General features: G+C 40.6%; 1 protein-coding gene across 1 annotated transcript in view; it reads left to right on the top strand.

Annotated features, from left to right (window-relative positions):
- Positions 1 to 8,507: 8,507 nt before the first annotated feature.
- LOC131593035 (ankyrin repeat domain-containing protein 26-like) overlaps positions 8,508 to 24,611 on the top strand; it is a 49,891-nt gene continuing 33,787 nt past the window's right edge. The window contains exons 1-13 of the mRNA XM_058865200.1: positions 8,508 to 8,880; positions 10,596 to 10,710; positions 10,947 to 11,120; positions 11,245 to 11,351; positions 11,848 to 11,985; positions 12,758 to 12,912; positions 15,892 to 15,942; positions 18,740 to 18,773; positions 18,853 to 18,925; positions 20,170 to 20,230; positions 20,662 to 21,671; positions 22,195 to 22,327; positions 23,557 to 23,621. Of these exons, the coding sequence (XP_058721183.1) occupies positions 8,678 to 8,880; positions 10,596 to 10,710; positions 10,947 to 11,120; positions 11,245 to 11,351; positions 11,848 to 11,985; positions 12,758 to 12,912; positions 15,892 to 15,942; positions 18,740 to 18,773; positions 18,853 to 18,925; positions 20,170 to 20,230; positions 20,662 to 21,671; positions 22,195 to 22,327; positions 23,557 to 23,621 (2,319 nt within the window). The 5' untranslated portion in view covers positions 8,508 to 8,677. The remainder of the gene's footprint in view (positions 8,881 to 10,595; positions 10,711 to 10,946; positions 11,121 to 11,244; positions 11,352 to 11,847; positions 11,986 to 12,757; positions 12,913 to 15,891; positions 15,943 to 18,739; positions 18,774 to 18,852; positions 18,926 to 20,169; positions 20,231 to 20,661; positions 21,672 to 22,194; positions 22,328 to 23,556; positions 23,622 to 24,611) is intronic.

The following is a 24,611-nucleotide window of genomic DNA, read 5'->3' as shown; positions in this document are numbered from 1 at the left end:
ATTTTCCTTGCCTCATGCACATGTAGGCCATGTTCTTGTGACTCACTGAAGACCTTTGAACTTAAGGCTCTTTTTCTTTCTTCCTCAGCTCCTTAACCAAAAATCTTCTCTCTCAGTGCTACTGCAAATGTTTTGTCAAGTTATGCTGTTAGGTTTTGATTCAAACTTGCTGATGCATTCACATTGGCCTAAAGCTGGAAATGCTTTGAAGTTGCTGGTTTCCCTGAGTGAAACAGTGACTGCTGCTGAGTACTTCTGTGCTTTATGTATTTGTGAAGTTATGGCTTCTGTGGTAGTTCCGCTTCTGTAAGATGGCACCGTATGTATGGATTTCATGTCTTCTAATGGAACTTGGTCAAACTAGAGGAGAAGGCTCTTTACTGCCCTTGCCTGTTCTGACAGTCAAAAAGTTCTGGGTAGCAACAGCAGTTGTGTGTGGAGTAGCAGTACTGCTCTGAAGTTGAGCTCCTAGACCCTGAGTATCATCTCATGGAGGCTTAGAGGATCCAAATTACCCTGTGCTCAAGAAGCTTCCTGGGTAAGTAGAAAGTCAACATCACTTCCTGAACCAGAATGACAGAGATGGTGACTGCTGCAAGTCACCCAGTATGTTACTGCCTGAAGAGCTAAGCAGTGAGAGGTGCCTGCCCAGGAGGTTTGGGCTAGTCAGCAGTGATGCCTTCTCCAGAGGGTTAGGGGCCAGGAGAACAGTGAGGACACTCTCAGAGTCCTCAAAGGTGTATTTTCATTCAAAGGCCTTTTCATTCCTTTTCAGAGAAATCCATGTGTTGGCTTTATTTCCACCTATTTCTCTGTCCTTGGGCGGGGAGGAGAATCACAGAAAGGTTACTGGGATAAATGAGGGGCAAACAAGACCTTTTTCTTCTCTTGATTCATCTGCACATCCCATTGCAGAGGGTCCTGTGGACCTTCTGGTCGTTGTGAAGGCTTCATAAACTGGGGAAAGTGGTTTCTTCCATCACCTCAACTACTACAGCGTTGCTTAGGATCAGTCTTGCTTTAGGCCATCTTTTCCTCTAGGCCTTAGATTTCCTGCTTCCTTCTACTGCCCATGTCTCATTTCATGTTCTGGAGGGGTCCCTTTTCTCCAGGATTCTACTGTCCACATTTGAAAAACACTTGAGGCTTGGGGGGAGTTGTTCTTTTGGCACCACTGAGAAGAGTTTGGCTCCATCTCTGTAACTCCACCCACAGTAGTGGTAGTTAATACACACAGACAAGGAGCTTTCACTGCTCGTGGAAAGAAACAGTCGCAGCTCTCTCAGCCTTTCCACATAGCTCATGTGGTCCAAGCCCTTCAGTATCTTCTTGGCCATCACAGGCCATCATCTCCATTTGGGATGATGTTATTTAGGTTTTATCACATTGTCTGTGGGGTATAAGAATGTTGTAGGAGTTTTAGCAGTTACATTTGGGTCATACTATGTCTTAACTGTGTATTTGACATATCATTCTAGGTACGACAGGAACTGGATGAAAAAATCACTAAGGAACTGAAAGAAGGTAATGTGTCATTACATTAGGAGTGTTATTAAGGAAAAAGGTGACTGCTTCTAAGTCTCGACAGCTTTCAAGCCTTTATTTTCAACTTCCACTGCTAAGCACAGAGATTTTTTTCCTGCTAGCTCTCCAGTTTAGACTTGAAGGTAAAAAATTCCTGCTTCCCAAAATATTGTATAAAATGCTATACACTTGGCTAGAAAAAAACAAGCAAAAAGAAAATTCACCCACTGCCCCACACAGAAATACTTGGTTTAAGATGAAGTTGCCCTTCACTGGCAGCAAAAATATCAAAGAAGCCCCCATATTTTTATAGTTCTTTACAGACTGCAGCCACTCCTTCCTTCCATGTACATGGATTGCATTCAGTACTAAACCATACCATACATGTTCCTACTGTTCAATCTTGATTTTTCTTGCTATGATTCATGGCTTGCCTTTGTAGCTCAGGTGTTGCAGTCCTGTTCTGAATAAGTAAGAAGAACATGATCAGGGATAAAAGACAACATTTCTTTAGGAAGAGATCATTCAGTAGTGTTTAGGCAAGCATGAGCTCAATGCTTGTAACATGGAGCATAAAACCCACTCTACAATTTGAGACCAGAAGACAAAATCCACCTGCTTCATGATAGTTGGTCCTCCAGAGGAACTGCTTTGCAGGGACTGTAGCTGTGTAGTTGTAGAGTTCCAGTAAAGCACAGCTTTGAACATTGAAGGAAAGCAAAGACCTGAGGTTGAAGAGCTCTGCAGGGGCTGTGTTAAGAAGCACTTTTGAGGGCCACTGGAGTCATGTGTAGCCTCCAGAATGTCACTAGCTTTAGAAATGCAGTTGACTGATATGCACGTGTACACAAAATGTGTTTCTTCCTTTGTGCCCAGCTCCTCTCTTGTTAGGTGTCCTTGGAAATTTTAAAGTCTTGGTCAGGTTTGCAGACTCTTGAGTTATGTAAAATGTTCTTACAGGGCCTTATTTCTCCCCGTCTGATGCAAAAGTAACATAAGGAATCTTGTGTCATTTCTCCCCAGCCACTGCTGAACTTGAAACTGGATGTGCTGGATCTTCAAAAAACCTTCATGTGGATCAGGATCCCCTTTGCAGAGCAATAGATAAGTACTGTAATGTTTTAACCAAAACTTACCTAATTAAATGAAATGCTATGGAAAGGCTCTGGACATGTTTTGCTTTCATAGGACATCTATGGTTTCCCTTCTCCCTGCTTCAGATGTGAATACTTGTTCATTGCAGTCTGAATATAAACTCTGAAGTCTTTTAAATGGATGTCAAGCACAGTGCACTCATCTATTGGGATTTTCCTGCATAGCTGGCTTCTTTTGCACTCACGGTAAGACTCAAATCTGTTTTTCCTGACCAGCAGATTGACTGATCTGCATTCTTGAGCTTGACAAAACTGTGTTTCCTCTTACAGTAGCTGTGTTATGTTGCTCCACTCACGTTCTGTGTTTTAACAAAAGCGTTCTTTGTTCTTGCTTGTCTTTTCACTTAATGTGTTTGGAATGTTTTCAATGTTATTTTCATACTTACAAACATGTTTGAGACCTGGCAGTTGAGAAGAAACACCTACTTCCCAGCAAGACCTGGGAGTGACATTTATGGAAGTCCGCCTAACCAGTCCTCATCTTCTCAAATGCATAAAGGCAGGCATTAGAACTTTGACACATCACTCTCCACACAAACACCAAAACACAGGCAAAAAGTGCATTAAAATAATGTTCCACCTCCTCTCTGGGTGATCCCCTTCAAAGTTACACATATAAAGCGAATGTAGGGGGTGTAAGTCCTAAATGCCCTTTGGAAGCCAACAAATTTAATTAAACAGTACATTGCACGAGTTCTTCACATAATTGAGAATGACAGCTCTGCAAATGAGCAACAGTACTGTAAACTCCAAGTAAAGGCAAATGATGTAAGAAGCAATAAACTCTGTGATGCCATGTGAGCCGATGAAATCTAGATGCTTAGCAGTTTGATCAAAGACTATGCAATATAAGCAAATCACTTGCATCCATATTTTGATTTAGCACTGATTTCTTTTTGATGCTGGTTTGATTTCAAACATCAAGCATGCATAATTATTTCAGAAAGTCTCAGTCTTCCAAGAAATTGAAACTAGCTTGAACTTGGAAAAAAAGCTAATAATCATTATGTGAAGGTCAGAGAAAAACTGTTTACCAACTGAAGCTTTCAGGGGACTTTTCTGGGAACAGTCATGGTTCTTTCCCTCAGTGTCTGTTGAAAACCATGTCTAAGCCTATTCCAAACTAAAATTTATCATATCTCAAACACAGCTGGCACAAATGCTAAGCACAACAAAACATTTCATCCAACAACAGACTGAATAATGTCATCATTAACTTTCTGCCTACTCTCTTACTTGTATAATTGTTTGCTGCTGGAAGGATGAAGGCTCCCATACCTCTTCATCAGAATGTTTCTCACATGTTCTCTGTACTCAAGCACACCTCTGGACAGGGCTGATAGGTGCACTGTAGACTCAGAATAACTGATAAGTTAAGTTCACTATATGGATGCACCAAACCCAACCATAGGTCTAACCCTACAATGCATTGTAGCTCAAATTATTTCACTACCATTACTGGAATCACTGATAGACTCTCCATTGAAGAAGAACATACAGCCTTGATGCAGTTGGATTCCAAACATTCAGCACTTTGCAGCATATGAGTAAGACTGGAAAGAAATATTGGTTCTGCCATCACTGTTGCCATAAATAAAACTTTCTACTTGATTTACTTGATTATTTGCCATTGTTCTAATTTAGCCCAGGGGTATCCCAAATATCATCTACCTGAGTAGGCCTGTGCCTGCTCAGAACCTGACATTTGTGGCTATCCCAGAGCAGGTGGTCCAGGACTGCACTCTTGGGACCCAACACTGCTCAAAAATAGCAAAAACACCTCTATACTATCATTACTGTTCAGAACAAATGCAAAACAGCATCATACCAGTCACTGTGAAGAAAATTGACTCTACCACAGCCCAAACCAGCACAATAACACACTGATGTTTTGGCTGTTGCTGAGCAGTGCTCATCAGAAGTCAGGGAGTTTTCAATGTCTCATGTCTCAGACAGTGGGGAGATGCACAAAAAACTGGGACAGGACCTGGCCAAAGGGATATTCCACACCATAGAAACCAGGCTTAGTCAGACAGGATGGGCATCAATTGGTGGGTGGTGAGCAACTGTATTGTGGATCACTTGTTTCTTATGGATTTAGTTTTTCCTTTTTTAAAAATTACAATTCTTATTTTGTTTGTATCAATTATTAAACTGTTCTTACCTGAACACACAAGTCAGGGTTTTTTTGTTATTTTTCTAATTCTCTTCCCCATCCCACTGTGGCAGGGGAGGTGCTAGTGTGTATGCAGGGGGTAGTGATCACACAGCTGTGTGGTACCTCAGTTTGTGTCTGGGGTTAAGCCACAGCATTTGGGAATCGAAGTAAGTTCTCAGTGCATTGCAGGCCTACTGTCAGCAGACATTTCTCCCTTTCTTATGGTTTATAATTTCCAAGTAGCTTAATAAAAAGAAGACAAAGGTCTTATTTTGAATTTTTCTCAACTAAAACGAAACAAACCTCACAAATCAAATTGTGACCTACCTGCCTCCACAACAACAGACTTCATTTCCATGATTGGTAGCCCAAAAAGTGTGAGCCAGTGAGTATGTGTGGTTCTGAACATGCTAGGAAGCCCCTTCTGAATCACAGTATCACAGAAGATTCTGAGTTGGAAGGGACCTACAAGGGTGGATCAAGTCCAACTCTTAAGTGAACGGCCCATAAACAGATTGAACCCATAACCTTGGTGGTGTTAGCACCATTCTCTGACCAACTGAGCCAATCTCAGAGTAGCTCTTATACTGTATTGAAAATAAAATGTCTTGTTCATCACATAGTGGAAGCTACAAGAAATCCCTTCTACATTCTGAATGGAAAGCTAGCTGTTAATCCTACTGTGTGCATGGGATATGGTATGTCAGGCTGGACTGGGAACAAGTCAAACTGCCCCCACTTGACTTGGTAACTACTCAATGACTGTAGAAGGCTTCAGAGGCAGCACACCAGAAGCACCCCCACAGCAGCAGCTCTCAGGGCAAAAGCTGCTCGAGTCCCTGTCTTCAGGATGTGTGCTAATTACCCCATCCCCTAGACCCTCACAGTTGGCACTACTGAGACACACAATCCTCCCAGCTTTTCTAAGTTGTACCACTCCTATAAATACAGCAGTTGCAAAGCAGGTGTACTAAACCAGATGCTTAGCAGTATATTGTTACTAGCCCAAGTCTTTACTGGCACTTTTCCTTCCTGGTAGACAAAATACACCAGGTGCTCTAGTAGGGGAATTAGCCATATTGGCAAAGGGGAATTTCAGACTTCCATTTTATACCTTGGCTGAGCTAAAGGTAAGAGCAGAGTTAAAGGTTATAGCAGACTAATCCAAATACCAGTACTTATGAAACACTTAAGTCACACTTAAGCCCTATTTGGAAATCTTCCTCTGGTACACAAGTCTTGTAATGAAACAAGAATTCAGGAACAGGAATGAAACATTTCACACAGACAGAAAAAGAAACAGCTGCTATTAGATGATACTGAGAAAACTACAGAGAAGCATAAAGCACACTAAACAGAAAATGCAACAGAATAGGAAATACCAATATCTAAAAAAAAACCCAAACCTAAATCCAAAAATGAGCTATAAAAATGAAATTAAAAATATAAATGGATCAAAACTAAAAACAAACACTTTGATATCTTCAACAGCACCCTGAGCCAACACAGTTAAAGAAATAGTGTGAACAAAGATTGAGACAAAGTGCTGCCAGTTGCTTTAGTGACAGAGACTAGCTATTTATTTTGAATCTTTTTTGGTTAGTAAGAAAGGAACAGTTCCTGTTGTACCCATATGGCTCTATGACTCCATCAGCATCCCCTTATCTTTAAAAGCATGAAACCAAATTTTAGCCCATTCAGTTATCCAAGTCACCACCTAAAACTGACATTGTAATCACAGGTTTTTTATTGATACCATTCTGAAATATTTGAATGGAATTAGGGTGTCCTGGTCTTAGCCGGGGAGCAAACTGGCTGTGCATGTGTCCACTTGAAAAGAAGTTGAGATTAAATACTTCCTCCTGAAGAACATAGAGATGACTCGTGTTTACCCCATGTTGCCATCTTGTAAATAAAACTTGCCTTTCTTCTAAGTCGGCTGGAAGAAAACAAATATATCCAGTTAAAAAAATGAATTTTGCTCTCCATTCTTCCATTAAATGGTCAGACTGACTATAGAGACACTCAAAATGGTTACTAATAGTAATCTCCTAATACTCATAGAAATTTAGGTTTTGCAACCTGAACCTGCTTAGCTGTGGTTTCAGCAAAAGAGTATTTTTTCATCATTTTTAAATTATTGTTATTATTTTGTCTCTTCTTTCTAGCGATCAGGTCTGAAAAAACAGAACACTGCTAATACACTGAGAATCAACTAATGAAAATGACTCTACATCAGTCACCTCAGTACAAGAAAATACTGCCAAAAGCAAACATTTGATAAAACCATGAAGACTCATTCTGGAAAGGAAAATAAAAGATTTTAATGTACATACCATTCTTAGAGATAAAGGACAAGAAAATATTTCCAGGGGCTGAACTACCTCCCTAAAAAGTGGTCCTATATTCCTGTCCCATTGCAATAACTATTTTGTTTGCCATCTGTTTTTCGGAAATTCAAATGCAAAAAGCAGTTTCTAAAGATAAGAAGGAGTGTTCCATTAGCCAGACACCCTAGGGTATACAGTACCATGGCATCACCCCCAAATTATATGGTATATGAAGTACCCAGTGCTATCACTGTAGCAGTACAATATTGAGAATTATGCCAAACTTACCAAATATTTTGCTTTCTGTACTACATTCTCATACAGGCCGTCCGCACGCATGTTTGTATTCCTCTATGTCGGTACCAACTTAGCCTCATTTACCAGAATGTAACTTTCTGACTCTGTCACGGGTGTTCCGGAAGCTTCCCCGTGTGACCCTTCAGCAAACTCTGCCAGTCACACACGCAGGCCCAAAGGCTTTGAGGGCTGGAGGCGCAGCCCCTGCACGGCGGGCGGCTCCCGGGAGGTGCGGGGCGCCCCGCTTGAACATCTCCCCACACCCTCCTCTCGCACAGTCACACCAAGTTTCCTTAGCGGTTCGACCGCACGTTTCCCATAGCAGAGCCTCAGATACCTCGTTCCATAAAGCAATTTATTCCTGCGCAGTAACACAGAAACAGCTCGAGCTGGTGCCTCTGAGGAGAGCACCACCATAGAGAACCTGTGGGCTTCCACAGCCTCACAGGTGCCCTCTGACCCAGTCTTGCTCTTCCGCCCGAGTCTTCGGCTCTCGTCCCACTCCCCATGTCTATGACTTCGCTGGAGTCACCGGTCTTCACCTCCTTTTTACCCAAAAAGTTGGCAATTCCAGGCTCCAGCTGTCTCTCAGTCTGCTCACCTGACTAGCGTCACCCCCCCCTTCGCGCCCCTGGTTATCCCGAACGTTGGCAGCTCACTCTTGGCCTCTTGTCTCGGGCTCGCATCCAAAGCTTAACCTGCATCTCAATCGGCGCTTACGAACCCAGCTACCTGGACCATATGTATTCCTCTGCATCTGGTCAGGCTCGTTACTAGATGATGTCTGAAGCTCCGCTCCATCTCCTTTCCTCCTGCATTAATCCTCGCTGTCTATTCTTAGCACCCACTCACCCAACCCTAACAGCAGCACCCACGCAGCATTAAATGCCCTGGGACATTAATTCCGTCCGGAACTCCCCGCCCCCCGCGGCCGCGCCTGCGCGGGCCCGCCCGCCGCTGCCCTCCCGCGCCTGCGCGGGGCTGGCCGCGCGTGGGGTCGGGGTGGGGGCTGGGGCTGCGGGGGGTAGTGGGCTTAGTCTCTGTCCCCGTCCCCGTCCCCCTGCTACGCCCGGGGTTCGCTCTGCCGGAGCCGCGTCGAGTCGAGGTCGCTGCCGGGAGCTCCCCTCCCCTGTCCCTGCTTGAGGCACGATACAGCCTGTGCTTCCCGCCGTCGCTCTACTTAGACGGGACTGTGCCTGCGTTCCTGCTGCGGGATGAAGAGGATCTTCGGGTTCGGGAGGAAGAGGAAGGGGCAGCCGCCGCCCGGCAGCTCCTCCACTCCCTGCCCTGCCGGTGCCTACGAGCTTCGGCAGAAGGACCTGGGCAAGCTACACCGCGCGGCCGCCAGCGGCGACCTGGCCCAGGTGCGGCAGGGACTGAGGAAATACGGCATCGACGGGCGGGACAAGGCGGAGCGGTAAGGGCGGGAGCCGCAGGTGCAGCTGTAGCAGCCCCCGGAGCTCCCCGGCGCAGGAGTGGAGCGGCAGCGTCGCTGTGAGGAGTGGGAGTGCGGGCGCCGGAGCCCAGCGCAGCTTTTGGCTGGCTGTGGAAATCAGGCTTCTGCCGCCAAAAACCCCTTGAATTCGGCCGTCTGACGCCTTAACATTTTTGGCCCGGCCTCCTCAGTGCCCTCATTCCCGGAGTCGTATGTCTTGGTGCAAGGGTGGAAGTGAGCCATTAGCCTGGCAGAGGGGACTTGGAAGAGGAACCTCGTGGCCATTCTGGCCAGGGTTTGAAGTCTGAGTGTAATTGCACCCATCTCTATGCATCTCTGAGGGCTCAGCGTGCAGGTTCCGTAGTTAAGCCCGAAGAATGCACTCAGCTGGGAGCAACTTAAAAAACAGGTGGACAGTGCAGTTAGGAAGGATTTAACACAAAATAAACGCGTTGTTTATTGATGCTGCATGCATGTTGTATTTTGTGAGTGTGATGCGGCAACCTAAGCCACAGTGTGGTTTTTAGGTGGCAGTTTTTTGTTCTGAGGCTTTGGTACCGCTAATAACTTCCTTGAACTGGAAGATCTGGTCAGTGACTTGAAGAAGAAGCTGTTGCTTCTACAGGTGTTGTTCTACGGGGGTTTGAGTCAAGCACAGCAAACACTTTTAACAGTTGTACCTTAAGGAGAAGCCCTGGGCTACAGCAGAGTTCCTAGTGAATCTATCATGAGCATAAGGGAATCACCTTTTCTGAAAAGGCTGAGTCCAGTCCTTTGTGATATTCTGAAGAAATGCTGGTTTTAGCAGAGTAGCTCAGCTTCCTAGGCTGGCTGTCGAGAAGGCTGGACTTCCAGCAGCAATAAAACTCATCTTGTTTTATTGCCCTAAAAACACCTAGATTTCTAGAAGGAAACACATGCAATGACTTCCTCAGTGATTGTGTCTTTGTGTACAAGTAGACTGGTTAATTGACATCATACCTAAGATGTTGTGGTTTGAAGGACTGCATTTCTTTCTGGCAAGGCTTTAAATTGAAGAAAAAAGTACAGTTTTCCTGTGCTGGTTATATAGTGTAGAAACACAGTATTGCCACCTTGGAGAAGACTTCTTCTGTACTGGGCTTTTAATGACTATGATAGTTAAACATTACAGGAAAGTCAAAAACTACTTTCCTGTAGTCAGGATCAGAGTGTTCTGCTCTCTGGTTTGCTACATTTTGTTGGAGGCGCTTCAGTAGTAAAAAAATTAGAGAAAATGGAGAAATACTCAAAGTGCAGGGAAACTGTAATATTCTTGCAATTAAACCCATCTCCTACATCTCCAATACACTTCTGGCCCATGAATGATCAAAGAAAAACTTAGAAGTTGACTTGCCATAGTCCTCAAATTCCCTAGCTTTGGTCTCTGTTGCTGTGCTATGTCTGTAGTCCCACTGAGGGTAATACCCAATGTCTGGGCACAGGAATCTCTGCAGATCAGTTCTACGGTGAAGGAAATGTCCCCTTACTTACTAAGCAGATGCTGTGGAGGTTTTTTGCTAGCAAGTCCCAAGCATTTGGTGTGCAGCTACTGGTACTGCTAATGAAGTGGATTCTTAAGCTTGAGATTTGCACAGTGAAACTTGTAGTCATATCTGTTTATCAAAAAAGCCTGAAATTATCCCTGTCTGTGCTAACTCAATTTATTTAATTTTTAGGACAGCTCTGCATCTTGCTTGTGCAAATGGCCATGTGGATGTAGTTATGTATCTAGTAGAAAACAAGTGTAAGCTAAATCTTTTTGACAATGATAACAGAACGCCGCTGATGAAGGTACGTGGACTATGGTATGCTCTTCCAAGTGAGGCTTACTGATTATGAACTAAATTACGTATTTTTCAGTATTCTTTATGAAGACCTTTGTAAAATCACGCAAATTGTGATTGGTGGGGAATGGGCATATGCTAGCTAATCTTTGAAGGTTCTCTTAATTCCCAGTATTGGGAAGATAGAGGAATTGCAACAAAGTGAAATGTTAATGCTGGAAGTTTTTTGTGTTTTGTTTCCAGGCAGTACAGTGCCAGCAAGAAAAATGTGTGGCTATTCTGCTAGAACGTGGTGCTGACCCAAATCTGGCAGATGCTGACGGCAACACTGCCCTTCACCTGGCTGTCCTGCCTGGTAATACTACTGTAGCAGGGCTGTTACTTGAGCATAATGCCAATATTGATGCCCAAAATAAGGTAAATTTTTATATTTGTTGTTGAAGTGCTTTCCAAAAGTTGTATTCATATTCTTCTTGAAGTTTTGTTTTCTTGGTTGTTTTGGTTTTTTAACTTTGATTTTTAACTTTATCTGCTGTTTCAGGAGGGATTTACTCCTCTTATTCTTGCTGTCTCTGAACATCATGAAGAAATAGTGGAGTTTCTCCTTAAAAAAGGAGCTGACGTGCATGCTCGAGATCAATGTGAAAGGTGAGGGGCTATCAAAAGTTTACATGAGTCTCTTTAATATTCTTCAAGTTAGCTTGAAAGAGGCATGGGAATGAGATCTGAAGAAATACAAAACAAGGAGCCACACTGAAGCAGTTACTTCTGTGTGACTTGTGAGAGATGATCATACCTCATTCCATGCTTTCCACATTGAGAATTGCAAAATGTTACTGTCTCTGATGGCCTTCCTGGCAGGAAGCCTGCCACTAGCTCAGCAGCATTCCCTCAAATTGAAAAGCCAATCTCTTGCGCAGTAGTAGAATTTTTAAGTGTTGTCTGTGTGGAAGCTTTAAGATTAATCATTTAATTGTTTTGAGACCCTCTCCCATTTTATTGTTTTTCTTAATGAAAATGCTTTTTCTTTTGTTCATTTTAAAGTAATGGGGAGAATACTTTTTTGAGGGCAAACAGAAACAAAAATAATTACAGTGACTGTATAAAACAATCTATTTCATATCATATTCCTTGGATCCTTCAGAACCCCACTTATGACTGCTGCTTCTGGTGGAGAGCTTAATCTGATAAAGGTTCTTCTTCGGTATGGTGCTGATGTTTCCCATAAAGACACTAATGGATGGACAGCTGAGGATTATGCTGTTATTCATGGATATTCTAGGTAAATTTTAAGCTGTATCATTAGAGCAAGTTGTCAGTGTGGTATTCTAAAAATTTTTGATAGCAGCAAGGTTTAATAGTGTGGTGAGACGTGAAGGGTTGAAGGTGTGCTCAGTGATGTCTTCATGGAATCATTTAGATTGAAAAGGCTTCTAAGAATCAACCTAACACTGCCAAGCTCACCACTAAACCATGTCCCTAAGTGCCAATCTACAACATCTTTCATATACCTCCAAAGGTGGTGACTCAACAGCTTCACTGGTCAGTCTGTTCTAATGCCTGACAACCCTTTCACTGAAGTAATTTTTCCTAATATCCAGTTTAACCTTCCCTAACACAACTTGTGGCCATTTCCTCTTATCTTCTGATATGTATCATTCCATTGTCTAGTGTTAACTTGGGAGTCCAGGAAAATTTTTACCCAGCGTTCTCTGTTAGATTTCAAGTTTTATTGCTAAGCTCACATTTGCTCAATATAAACCCTAAAATATGTCTGTATCCTACAGTTCTCCAGAGGTGAAACCTGACAGGTACCCAGCAGGAGTTAATACCTTCATAGGTTTGAATATGACTATAGAGTGAGCATGACTGTAGTGAATATTGAAATGTGTAATAGTCATGCAGTATGTGCATATAAGTATATAAACCTATATGGCTATGGATAGGATTAGAATAGGCTGGATAAGAAGTGGCTGTTAACTCTTCTATTAAATGGTGTATGCAGGTATGTGATTATTTTTTACCAAATGTATTTCCTCTCTTTCTCTGTGCAGTCTTAGTAAACAACTGGCAGAATATGCAGACTGGGAAAATGCTGGAGAAGGTGCTTCTACAGGTGGTGGTGCACGAGGCATCACAGCACTTGGCACTCCACACCGGGCAGCAGCTGCTGGCTTTACATTGGGTGCACCTGCTGTGGACAGGGGAGGTAAGACCCTTAACCATAGAGTAGCTCACAAGGAGAATCAGTGTGACCTTTTCTTAGTGGGTTTGTGTTGTCAGTGCTTACTGTGTTCATGTTGGTTTTAGTGGAGGCATCAGATACAGTAGCACAAGCTTTGTGAATGTACTTATTTGATGATAGTTGGAAGTGCTGCTTGTCAGCCTGTGAAAACATTTGATTTGTGTTCTGTGTTCACTTCTTAGGGTTGTTACTTTCTGTCTGTCAGAACAGAGCCCATCTATATGGGTTTTCCGAGAGACAGAAGGAGGATAGGGAAGGAACCAGGTAAAAGTGGTTTTACTTTTCAAGTGTGTACTTTTACCTAGAGATAGCAACTCAGATTGTGAAAATCCAATTACAAAAGCAGTGGGTTCCACCTGAGTAGTTGTTCCTCTTTCTGTAGCTGGAAGGCTACAGAGAAAGCAGCAGAAGGGTACATGTCTTGTTGATTTTCATGGAGTTTGTGTCTTCATTTTAATTTTAATAGTTCCATCTGCAAGGTCCTTTTTGTGTGTTCTATTTCTCAAAATCGATTATAACTGTTTCCATTTAGGCGCTGTAGAGACATACTTAGCAAACATATTGGAAAAGTAACTTCGTTGGCAATAACATTGCAGTGTCTGTGTATGCTGTATTGGCTTAAACATAGTTTGATTTACAATAAAAATAATGCTTTTCTTCCACTTTCAGTAGTTTTTATGAATTTTTTTTTAGAAAATAATTATTACCTTGTGATCCAGAAAAACAATTAGATTGCCTTGTGATCAAAAAATTAACTCCTTCAATGAGTTTTAAAAGTCCAGTCTATGGTTATGAGTGCAGAGTTCTAGAGGAATCTTAGAAAATGAATACCTTAGTATAAATGAAATAGTTTGTCTTGTACGTTACATCTCAAGTCCTACAAATAGGAGATTTTATTATTTCTGAATTTTTAAGGGTGTTACTCTGAAACTGTGTGGCAAATGGGTAGAAGACAGTGCTCAAACACAGTTCGTTATTCTTTTAAATACAGTTTCTTACACCATTTTTAAATATGTCCAGAAAATAGAGCAAAGTATGGGATATTTTTCCTCACTGACTTTTCCGAGATAATAGGAATTTAAATTAGAGTCACGCTTCATTCCTTTGACTTAGGAACACTTGATTTGACCTAGTCAGAGATTTGGAAAGTTTCTTGATAGATTGCAGAAATTTTTTCTTTTTTAAAGGTTTTGGTACAGGTGGTTTAATCAGGAAGATGTTGCTTTTGCCTGAACAGTGTACACTGTTACTGTCTCTGAGAGATTAGTAACATATAGAAAATATTTACCTGCATTAATTCTGCAGTCTCTAGCTTGCACACAAGAAGTGCAGGTCCTGTATCGTGAGAGTCCTTCTGATATGCTGCAGTAACAGACTTTGAAGCCTTTGTTAGAGGAAAGGTTGGAACGATCTCAGGAGAGCAGAGAAACCCATTTTGGAATTATTTTTGTTCCTGTTGTTCTTCTATACAATTTTTGTGGGATCTTCAGTGTTGTCCTTGTTCCTTTTGCTGCTTTTGCACTTGCTGAATATTTTTCAAAATATTCTGCTCTAATGAACAATATTGCCTACTTCCTAAGTTGGCTTTTGTTTATTTGAATATTTACTGTACGATGTATTGTTCCTTTCATGTTCCTGGGTCCCTACAGAAACTGTTTGGTTTCCATCATAGAACTCTTAGAAAAGGATTTAGTGCTTCAGTGATTTCTCTCTCCCAAGGTCAGTAAAAGCTGTCCTGTATTATCTCTTCAGAAAACCGAGAAATGTAGAAAGGATGAGAAACCATCATGAGGTCCTTTCTTAAATATTTAGATGTATCTTGTTTTGATACAAGTGATTTTGCCATATTCATACTGTGTGGCCAAATCCAGTGTGAGCAGGACTCCATTCTGCTCTGAGACAAATGTTACATCATGAAGGAATTTGGTGTCAGTTAGCTGCAATAACAGAATGATTTGTTGCCTTAAAATAAAAATTTTGCTTAATGGGATGGGTAGAGCAGATGCATAGTGATTTATATTCTGAACTTGTGTTCCACAGCACAGAGACATGTACACACACAAGCACATCTGCACGATACACCAGTCAATGCACCCTTTTCAGTCACTGTGGCCTGCTCTATAGCCCTGGGGGAACATGCTGCCCTCTCGTGTCTGTGTTCTGGCTGGTGGCATAGCTTTTGTATGAGTGGTGCAGCATGGTCAAATGAACTCTTCAAACTCAAATGACTCTTCAAACTGAGGTAGAGGTGACCTGTCTTTGTATCAGGCACCGACACAACTTTTAAGATGAGCTGGCTTGAGGCAACAAGTTACTGGGTTTCTTTTTTAGTGAAGGGTAACAAACATGCTAAAACTGTAACTTGAGTGAGTGTAAATAACATAATGTCTCAAAGTTGCATGCTGGTCTGAGTACAGGGAGCCAAGATTTCCTTGCAACTTCTGGATAGTCTCCAACATTTGGTTCTTGACACATACGGATTTTTGAGATGCTTAGAATAAGGAATTTTGTGTGCTGTATGTGTAAAGCACTCTACAGTCATGAAGGAATTTAATTTGCATCTCTGCTAGACAAGGAATAGTCAAGTTGAGGGAAATACAGAATTGTCAGGAGAGTATATTTCTGTTCATCTGTTTCACTGTTTCAAAATACTGAAATATGGCTGTTTTACATGGAGCGAGTACATTAAGTTACTGTTTGACATTGTCCCTTGAGAGCTGAGTTCTGTAGATTGTGGTTGGGTTGTTTCTGTGATAAACAGTGAATTTATTACAGTTTCCAGCACTTCTAACTGTAGAATAGGCTGATAGTCGCAGTATGTTCCGCCATTTCTGTAGCTGTTTTGATGTACTGCTTGTGTTCTCCAAGTCTTTGGAAATTCCAGTTTATTCTGATGTCATTGTTCCATCTGTCCTTTCCATGCCTTTTCCTAAATGGATATAGGAATGCAACAGTCTCCTAACCAGACATCAAGAACAGGAAAATCAAGGAAAGGTATTTTATACAGTAGCATTTAAAAATATGAAATATGTTGTAAAGTATACAAATATCAACACATCTATAATGTTTATTATCCTAGAGGTCCCTATTTTGATGGTACTGGTTTTATGAACTACATTTGAGAGCAGGCTTTGCGTGATTTTTGTTTGTTTGCATGTTTTGCCTTGGTTCTTTTGAATTTGGCGTTTGCTTTGTGTCACTGGTGATAGTAAATAATTTTATTTTTAAATAAGCCCTTCTGTTACTCTGAAATAGAAATGGGCTTGAATTAAAGTAGAAACAAGCAATCCCCAGAGACTGCTCTTCTAGATCTCATTTCAGAGTTCTGTCTGAAAGGTAGCTCATGAACTTTCCCTCTTGCCTTCTAAAGGACAATGTGACCTGGTCTTGATCATTGCTTAAAGTTACTATTCACAGAATGACACAATATTTGGAGTTAAAAGGGACACACAAAGATCATCAAGTCCAGCTCTTAAGTGAATGGCCCTTACAGGGATTGAACCCACAAACTTGGTATTATTAGCACTATGCTCTACCCAACTGACCCAGTCTATTCATTGGAAGCAAAATTTCATAAAACTGACTCAGCTCTTTTGATTAACTGTACTAATTGAAAATATAACTGAAGTCACCCATCAAGAGTGATAACTGACTGCTCCACACTGGTGGAAATATTTTTATTCACCTTGGGACATCAGCAGGTAGGTTAGGCTGCTGGTACTGATTGAGTTAACAGGAAACTGTTGCATGTACAACTATATAATGTGGTTTAAATATTGTGTGTTTGTAATAGGAAACAGTAAAAATTAGAGACTGTGTTGGTATTTTACTTGTTAGCTTGTCCTTGTTTCAGCTTCTAGGTTTTCTCTACATGACGTGCGCACTGTATTTCATTGTCCAAAAGCCCAGGTCAGGAGATGTACTCATCAAAATTCCCACATGTACCCTGTGTTTAGAACAGACAAAATTTCCATGCTTTTTTGTGTTTCATGCTAGCAGAGATGTCTTCAGGCATGATATGTCTTTCTTTTCTTTTCCCTTTAAGGATTCTACCAAAGACCTTGGATTGGTTGTTATGATAGCTAACAAAAATTAGTTACCAAGAACTTGAGTAATGCTGAAATAGCTATGTGGAAATTGTGTTTGTTTTCCCCTTCTATTTTGGCAATTGAAGAGCCCTTTATTTCATCTTAGTTGCTGGTAGTTGAGAGGTTCTAGCACTCTTGAAGCTGGAGTCCTAGAGTTCAGGTTTCTTTAGTAGATCAGTGATGTGCTAGAGTACACTCCCTTCAAGATTGCAAATAGCCCTAAGTTGGGAGGATCAGTAGATGCACTTCAGGGCAGTGCTGGCATTCAGAGGCATTTACTCTGACAGGATGTGTAAATGAACTGTCAGGCCTGCCTAGCAAAATTCAGCCAGGGCAAGTGCAAAGTTTGCACACAGAAAGGTACAACCCCTTGCTACAAAGCATGCTGGCACTGCCTGGCAGGAGAGATGCCTTGCTGAGAAAGCCTGACGGGTCTTGGCAAAGTGAGCTGAGAATAAGCCAGCAGCAGGGTGCCCTGGCAACAGTGTCCTGAGTTGTATTAAGAGCAGCATAGCCAAGAGATTGAGGAAAGTGATTATCCACCTCTACTTTGCACTCTCTGGATTGTGTCCAGTGCTGTGGGTGTAATTTGAGCCTCCAGTGCAAGAGAGATTTGTCTTTCAGCAGTGCACAAGTTCAGTAGAAGTCCATCAGATTGATCAGGGACAAGAATATTTGCCCTTCGAGGACAGGTTGAGGAAACTGGGATTTTTCAGCCTAGAGAAGTGAATTTTCAGGGGACCTAGCAGCAGCTTCTGGTACATGTGAGAAGACAAAGCCAGGTGCTTCCCCGTGGTACATGACAGGAGGTGGAGATATAAGAGGCATAAGTGGCAACAAAATAGTTTCTAATTGGATGTGGGAACAGTGAAACAGAGAGGTTGTACAGTCTCCCTCCTTGGAGGTGTTTAAGACCAGACTGGATAAAGCCCTGAACAACCTTATCTGACCTCATAACTGAACCCGCTTTGAGAAGGCTAGCTAAGAGACTTCCTGAGGTTCCTTCTGACCTGATTTATCGTATTATCCTATGTGCAAGTCACATTTGTAACACTGATGAAAGCTTGGAGTGTGCTATAGAATGCCCTGGGATTGCCACTTTTGTTTGTTGAATGCCCTTTTTGATGCAGTGTACAGAACTGTTGGTGATCCTTCTACTTGAACTTTAGAGCTTGATTGCTTTTTGATTTTCATTACCTTTGCAAAATAATCTGTAATTGGGTAGAGCAGCAGATAGTGTAATATCTAGCGTAATGTTACAATGCTGCAAAAAATAATAAATCTCTGCATGTGATGTGTACTTGTGTGTAAGATGAATACTTAGGAAGTTCTTAATGTCTTGCTAAACCACCACCATTTTGTTAATTGTTTACTAATGTAGGATGTTAATATTATACTTTATTTATTTATTTATTTTAGTTTAGGTGTGTTTCTATGTTTTTTAAACTTCTAGGTATAAGAGTCCAAAAGAAAGACAGCACTAGTCTTTTTATTTCCTTTTTTTTTTTTTTAATTCAGTGTTGTTTGAAGATGCAGTACTGATTTGGAAATTAAGTCATTTATGCCACTTGTAGTGAATTTACTACGCAGAGTATCATTCTATTATGATGTGTAGAATTGTCCATTTTAAATGTTTAATTTTTAAATGGTTAATTCTTAGCATGCTAAATTTAATTTCAACATGTCAATTAATCTTTGAACAGCAATAGATGACTTTTCCCAAGGAGACTCAATAAGGTGAGACTTTAAAAATACATAACACTTACCTGAAGAATGACTTGAGAGACACAATACTCATTTTGCTTTGCTTTTAAAGAAGCTCTGAGAAAGAGGGGAGTGATGACAGTTGGCATACCTCTGAGGAAGAGGAGCTTGATTTTACCCCCAAGGTATGTGCATTTACAGGAAAAATATCCTGTAAAAATAAGGGGTGTGCAGGCAAATTTTCTTTGGCACTGAAAGAATCTGCAGCTCCAGCCAATGTTGTTTTCTCTTTAAAGCAATCTCTGGCCAGCCAGCCTTCCTTGTGCTGTGAGTTTTTCCTAAACAATCTGTAGCTGTAACAGAGTATGCAGTAGATTTATAATCTGGAGCCAAAAAGCAGTAGGTGACAAGATAACCACATAGTTTTTGGGTTTTTTTTGTTCATATAAGTCAGATTTGCAGACTTCAAAAATTTGTAAGTTATTATAGCCTATCCTGTTCTTCTTCAATCATTATTATTGTTTTCTGTAAATTTGGGGTTAGATTCCTAAGTGATAAAGGACATTTATTTATCAAGATCTACAAAAATCCTTCATCACTTATTTCTCCTTTCCTCAGAAGGTTCCTCAAGAGTGCTCAATGAACAGATGAGTTACTCAAATGGATCATTTTCTTACGTCATTTATCATTATCTTATATAATTTTCTTATATAAGATGACATTCAGTACTTGCATGTGATCTCACTGCCTGTTTTTCCTCTGTTTTTGAATGCTCGGGTAGTACTCTTGTTAGTTACAAGCTCTCATGCCTGCTGTTTTTACTAATGATCTGTAGAATTATCACTTCAGAGTGATGTCTGGAGCACCAACTCTGTTGCACTGGCATTGTGCAGTGATCTAGAGCCTGAGTGTATTAGTTCAACCCACTCTAATGCTGGAGATGTGAGCATGTTCACGAAATTTGATTTCATTTCCTTGCACTGATTTAAATAGAAATGATACATTTTTCTGCCATGATTTTGAAATTTAGGGGTATTTTTTAACTGTACTTGCAGAATCTAATTTATGCATTAAGTATGAGGATCTTAATAGTTACTTACCTTGTGCACACTTGCAAGTAAGCATCCTGAAAATGCGCTTTTAAATATAATTGAATTTTACTTAATTATTGTAGATATTAGAAACAGATTTTTAGAATGATTATGCACGCAAACATTTTTGGAAACAATTTGCAGAAGGATGCCTGCACAGTGTGAAAGACTTACTGAATTGGATATGAGAGGAGTGTTTGTATAGTTAAAGGTATAGGATGGAGCCAACACTATCGTAAGGGCAGTCTGAATATATTTACTGTTCAAGATTTGATGTGAACAAAGGATTTGTTGTTGTTACTGTTAAAAAAATTTCTTAAATAAATCTTTATTTACAGAAGCTGCAGAAGCCAAACCTGACACTGTTAATGAATGCTTCACAGCAGTTCAAGAAAAACAGTAAGTTATTTGCAAAAGGTTGCATGATATACTATATATATAAATATATATGGAGGATATATACTTTATATATATAAAGTATAGATATATATATAACTATATATATTTATAAAGTATATATAAAGTATACTTGCTAAGTAGGTTTTGTGGTTGGTTTGGGGTTTTATTTTTAAATAGGAAGTGAGAAATGCAGCATTTTGTAAACACAGCACTTAATTCAGAATAAAATAAGTCATTAAAATGAAGTTATTAGTCCTCTCTTAAGCCATTTTCCTTCATCAGTTTCATCCTTCATCCTGCCCAACCTCACCTCTCCATTTTGAGACATTCCCAAATGGCTCCTCTCTTGTACATTAATCTGATAACATGCCTGTTACTGTTTACTCAAGTCCTTCTGTTCACATGCATTTTTCTTTTTTTTGTACTTTAAGATGATGGTTCTAGAATTGAAAGTCCTAAGTCACCACAGAAAAGTCTCAAACAAAGAACCCCATCAGGTGCAAATGTGAACAAAGGAGACAGTGAAGATCTGTTTAATCAAGATGTCCCAGCTGTGAGCAACCCTGATGAAGAATTGGAGGAGGAGGAGGGGGAGGAGGAAGAAGAGGAGGATGAAAAGGACAGTGGAGATGGTGATGAAGATTATGAGGAGGAAGAGGAGGAGGAGGAGGATGATGAAGATTTTACTGAAGATGAAAAGGAGGAGGAAGAACTGGAAGATGAAGAAACTCAATCTAATGAAATACTGGAAGAGGAGAAAACAGAACCTAAAGGAGAAATTAATCAGCAATTAAAGTATTTCAGTAAAACAAAGTATGAAGGGGATGCTCAATGTGGAACTGGAGATGTCTGTGATGATGATGAAATAAGTAAAGATCATGATGAAAACATGGAGGAATCTGTTGATACTCCGGTGTCTTTCATAGCTGGGTCTAGTGAAAGATCTCAAGAAAATAAAATGACAGTGTCTCCAAAGATAATGAATAATGAAATATCATGCAAGTTAGTACCAAAACAAGCTGTCTTTCAAAATCTAAATAATCTGCAAGATATGCAAGAAAGCTGGAACAGGAAAAGCATGATTGAGGAGAAGTTTCACAGAAATGCTAACTCCTGTTTTTCAGACTCTGAAATGACAGACTGGAAAAAAGAGATACCTCAGCCTCTCTTAGATAGTTCTGGTGTTAAGGAGAAAAAGTCAAATATCAGTGATGGCTTTGAAAGTAGCAGTAATTCTTGGTTAGCAGAAAAAACTCCAGGACCTGAAGGTGGAAAACCAGCCTCTGTCATACTTGAACATGTGGATGATGAAGATACTGAAGAAGAGGAGTATGAAGGAGTAGATGATAAAGTCTGTAAACTATTGAAACAAGAAAGTGAAAACTTGCACTTAAATAAGCAAGAAGAAAATTGGAGAGCAGCATTCCATTCAAGCACCGAAGTAAGTATATAAGGATGAGTCAATCACAAGGGCATTTTCTCAGGGTCAGATAGGTAAGAAACACATAGTAAACTGGATTTCTCTTAGTACTTATTTTTCACATATGTCCATCGTTTGATCATGCGTTTTTGATGTTAGTGTCTTATTTGGAGTCAAAAGTTTCTTTGCTACGATATGGTAATATATTATAGTATGGAAAAAGAATAGTTGACTCTCAAATTGGTTAGATTTTTCTCAGTTCTATGTTACAGTTTTTATCCGTGAAGTTTTACTACCATTTATGAAAATTCATGGTGTGATAGCTGAAAGTGAGGAAACAAAAAGAATTTTGCATGAGCTTGAGAGCAGGAAACTAATTATTTTCTGTGGAGCAAAGTAGAGGAAAAAAAGAAGTATGCTCTGGAATGTTGTAACTTAAATGAAGCTAAAGTTAGACTGACAAGAGGAACTGCTTATAGAGGAACAGCAAAGATGATGTTTATTTGATTTGTTCTTTTCAGCTGTTCTGGTTGATCTCTTTTAGGAAGAATCATCTAAACACAAAGAAGAAGAGGAGGGTGCTGGCAAAAAGTTACAGGCTACAGCTGCTGAGGATGTGAAAAATTCTGTTTGTAATGATAGGCATGAAGTCCACAAAGCTTCAAAGGACAATTCTGGTGAGACAAATTACTTTGTAAATCCTGACCCAAGTTCTTCCTCTACAAATATTAATGCATAGAAAATTAACTGAAACGGTGATTGGTATGATAGCTCCTATGATAGCAAAATTTTCTCTTGCTTCTGAGTCTTAGTGGGCATTGGCAGAGAAGGAAAGCAGGTTGTGTTGCTTTTCATTCATTCTTAAAGAACTGAAATTGTAGCATTGTATATCAAGCAATGTGATATGAAGTAAGTGCCATTCTTAATTCGTTGCTGTGTTCTCCTCAAAGTGATCTGAACAAAATGCACAGATGAAAAAGAGAAGGAGGACTAGCGTGTCTTGAGTGACAACGGTATTCCCTTTTATCATGAGTACTGTCACATTGAAAGGCTCTGATTGCTCTTGGCTGAGGCCAGGGAAGGATTTGGGTCAAGCTGAGAGAGAGAAAGCTGTTCCAGTATCTCACCTTGTCCAGTTTTAAAATGTAGAAGGTCTCTTCAGCACCACATGTGGGTGCTTGAAAACATTACCAGCCTAGTGAGAGTAGAGCACTTTAATACTTCGCTGACATAGCTTAAAATAGAAACACAATAGTAAAATCTGTCTAGGAATTCCCTGAGACTGAACCTTAAAATTGTGTGGTAGAGAAGAGGTTTGAATTTTAACCCTCTCCCCCAAGACGGAAATGGCTTTTGAGTGTTTGGGTTAAGTGTTTGAGGTGTGAGCCTATATTTTTAAATGGCCATGCTTAGGGGTTTAGCTTCTGGGGAGGGGCTGGTTAACAATTTTGTCAGGGAAGAGCTTTCCTAGTAGCACAAAGAGAGCATTGTTTCTTGGTGACTTTGTGGATGTTAGTGTGAGGAGATTTTGGATAATGTTTCTATGGTACCCCCTGTATAGTGGAAAGTGATAGTAAATGCCAAATTTTGGAGCTGTTGGCTGGAGAAACCTTGACTCTGTCTGTAACAGAACTGCAGAACACTGGAGTATCTTCCTGAATGATAGCCAAGCGTGTTCAATATTACCTGTAGCTTTATCAGCTATTGTGCATAGCCATCTTCCGATAGAAAGAGGGCAAAAGCAGTTGGAAGTATAAAGGAGATAACATGATGTGTCTGGGTGGGAAGAAACACATGAATAAAACTTGCTTCTTTATTTGTTTTCATCAATGCAACCTGCATCTTTGGATGTACAAACACTCAAGGTTCTTACCTTATTACCTTAATCTTCTTACCTTATTTTCAGGTATCCTTCCAGCGGTGGGAGCCGAGCAAGAGGAAGAAGATGCTGAATCTCCCTGGGATTCTGAGGTACTTTTTTGTGAAGGACACAAGGGTTTCCACTGCAGGAAGTAGTAGTAAGATCCAGAATCACTTGAGAGCTTCCTTTTGATTTGGACACTACTGTTGATAAGGCTTATTTCCTCTTTTCTTCCTTTTCCCATGTTTGTAACTGGGAGCCCTTGAAATACTTCCTCTCTAGGCCAGCTGTTCGTTTAGGACTGGGATGAAGTTAGGTTGAGCTAATGGCTTGGGCCTCTGCAAATGGCCGTTGAGTTTGGTTTCTAGTATAGTACTGAAACAGTGAAATTCCTTGCTGCTTAAAATATTCTGACCTTTTCAGAGAGGCTGACAGGATTGTTGCTTTTTCACCATACAGCCCTAGTCTGCTGACCTGGTTAGCTGCTGCCCTTGGGGGGTCTCTGGCCCTCTTTAAAGTCATGTTCAACAGAGACACTGCACATGCTGGCCTTGTTTGCCTTTTTCATTCTTTTTGTCTGTGGCAATGAGGAAGGTCTGCCGCTAAGTTCCTCTTGTTCTTGTGAGAGAAAGAGAACTCTTCCTACCCCTTAAAAATACAAGGCTAAAATGTTGTTAGTTTTAAGGTAGTTGTAAGCTCTGCCTTGCTAATCTTTGTTCAGCCCAAATGGCTCTTGTAATTGGGAGCAGCACTGTGTTCATTCACTACTGCAGGATGTATGCCTAGGGCATGTCAGTACCAACTTGAATGTCAGATAAGAACAAATGTTGGACCACTGCAGACATGCAGATGTTGGTTCACAACCTGTGTCTTGAGTTACCATGTTAATTCTTCTGTAGTTGTCCAGTTTGTCAAGATTTGTCAGCATGGCAGAATATTGGTGTGAAGTTTTTGCCTAAGATCTGAAAACAAACACAAATGGTGTGATTTTCCAATATACTGTGTTTTGATTAATTCTTGCAAAGGGCCTTAAAAATGCTTTTGTATCTAGAATATACTTGATACCATGCTACATAAATTGTTTTTTGTATAGAAATGAG

This window comes from Poecile atricapillus, chromosome Z (assembly GCF_030490865.1).
Source record: "Poecile atricapillus isolate bPoeAtr1 chromosome Z, bPoeAtr1.hap1, whole genome shotgun sequence".
Taxonomy (NCBI): Eukaryota; Metazoa; Chordata; class Aves; order Passeriformes; family Paridae; genus Poecile; species Poecile atricapillus.
This window is presented reverse-complemented; position numbering and strand designations above follow the sequence as displayed.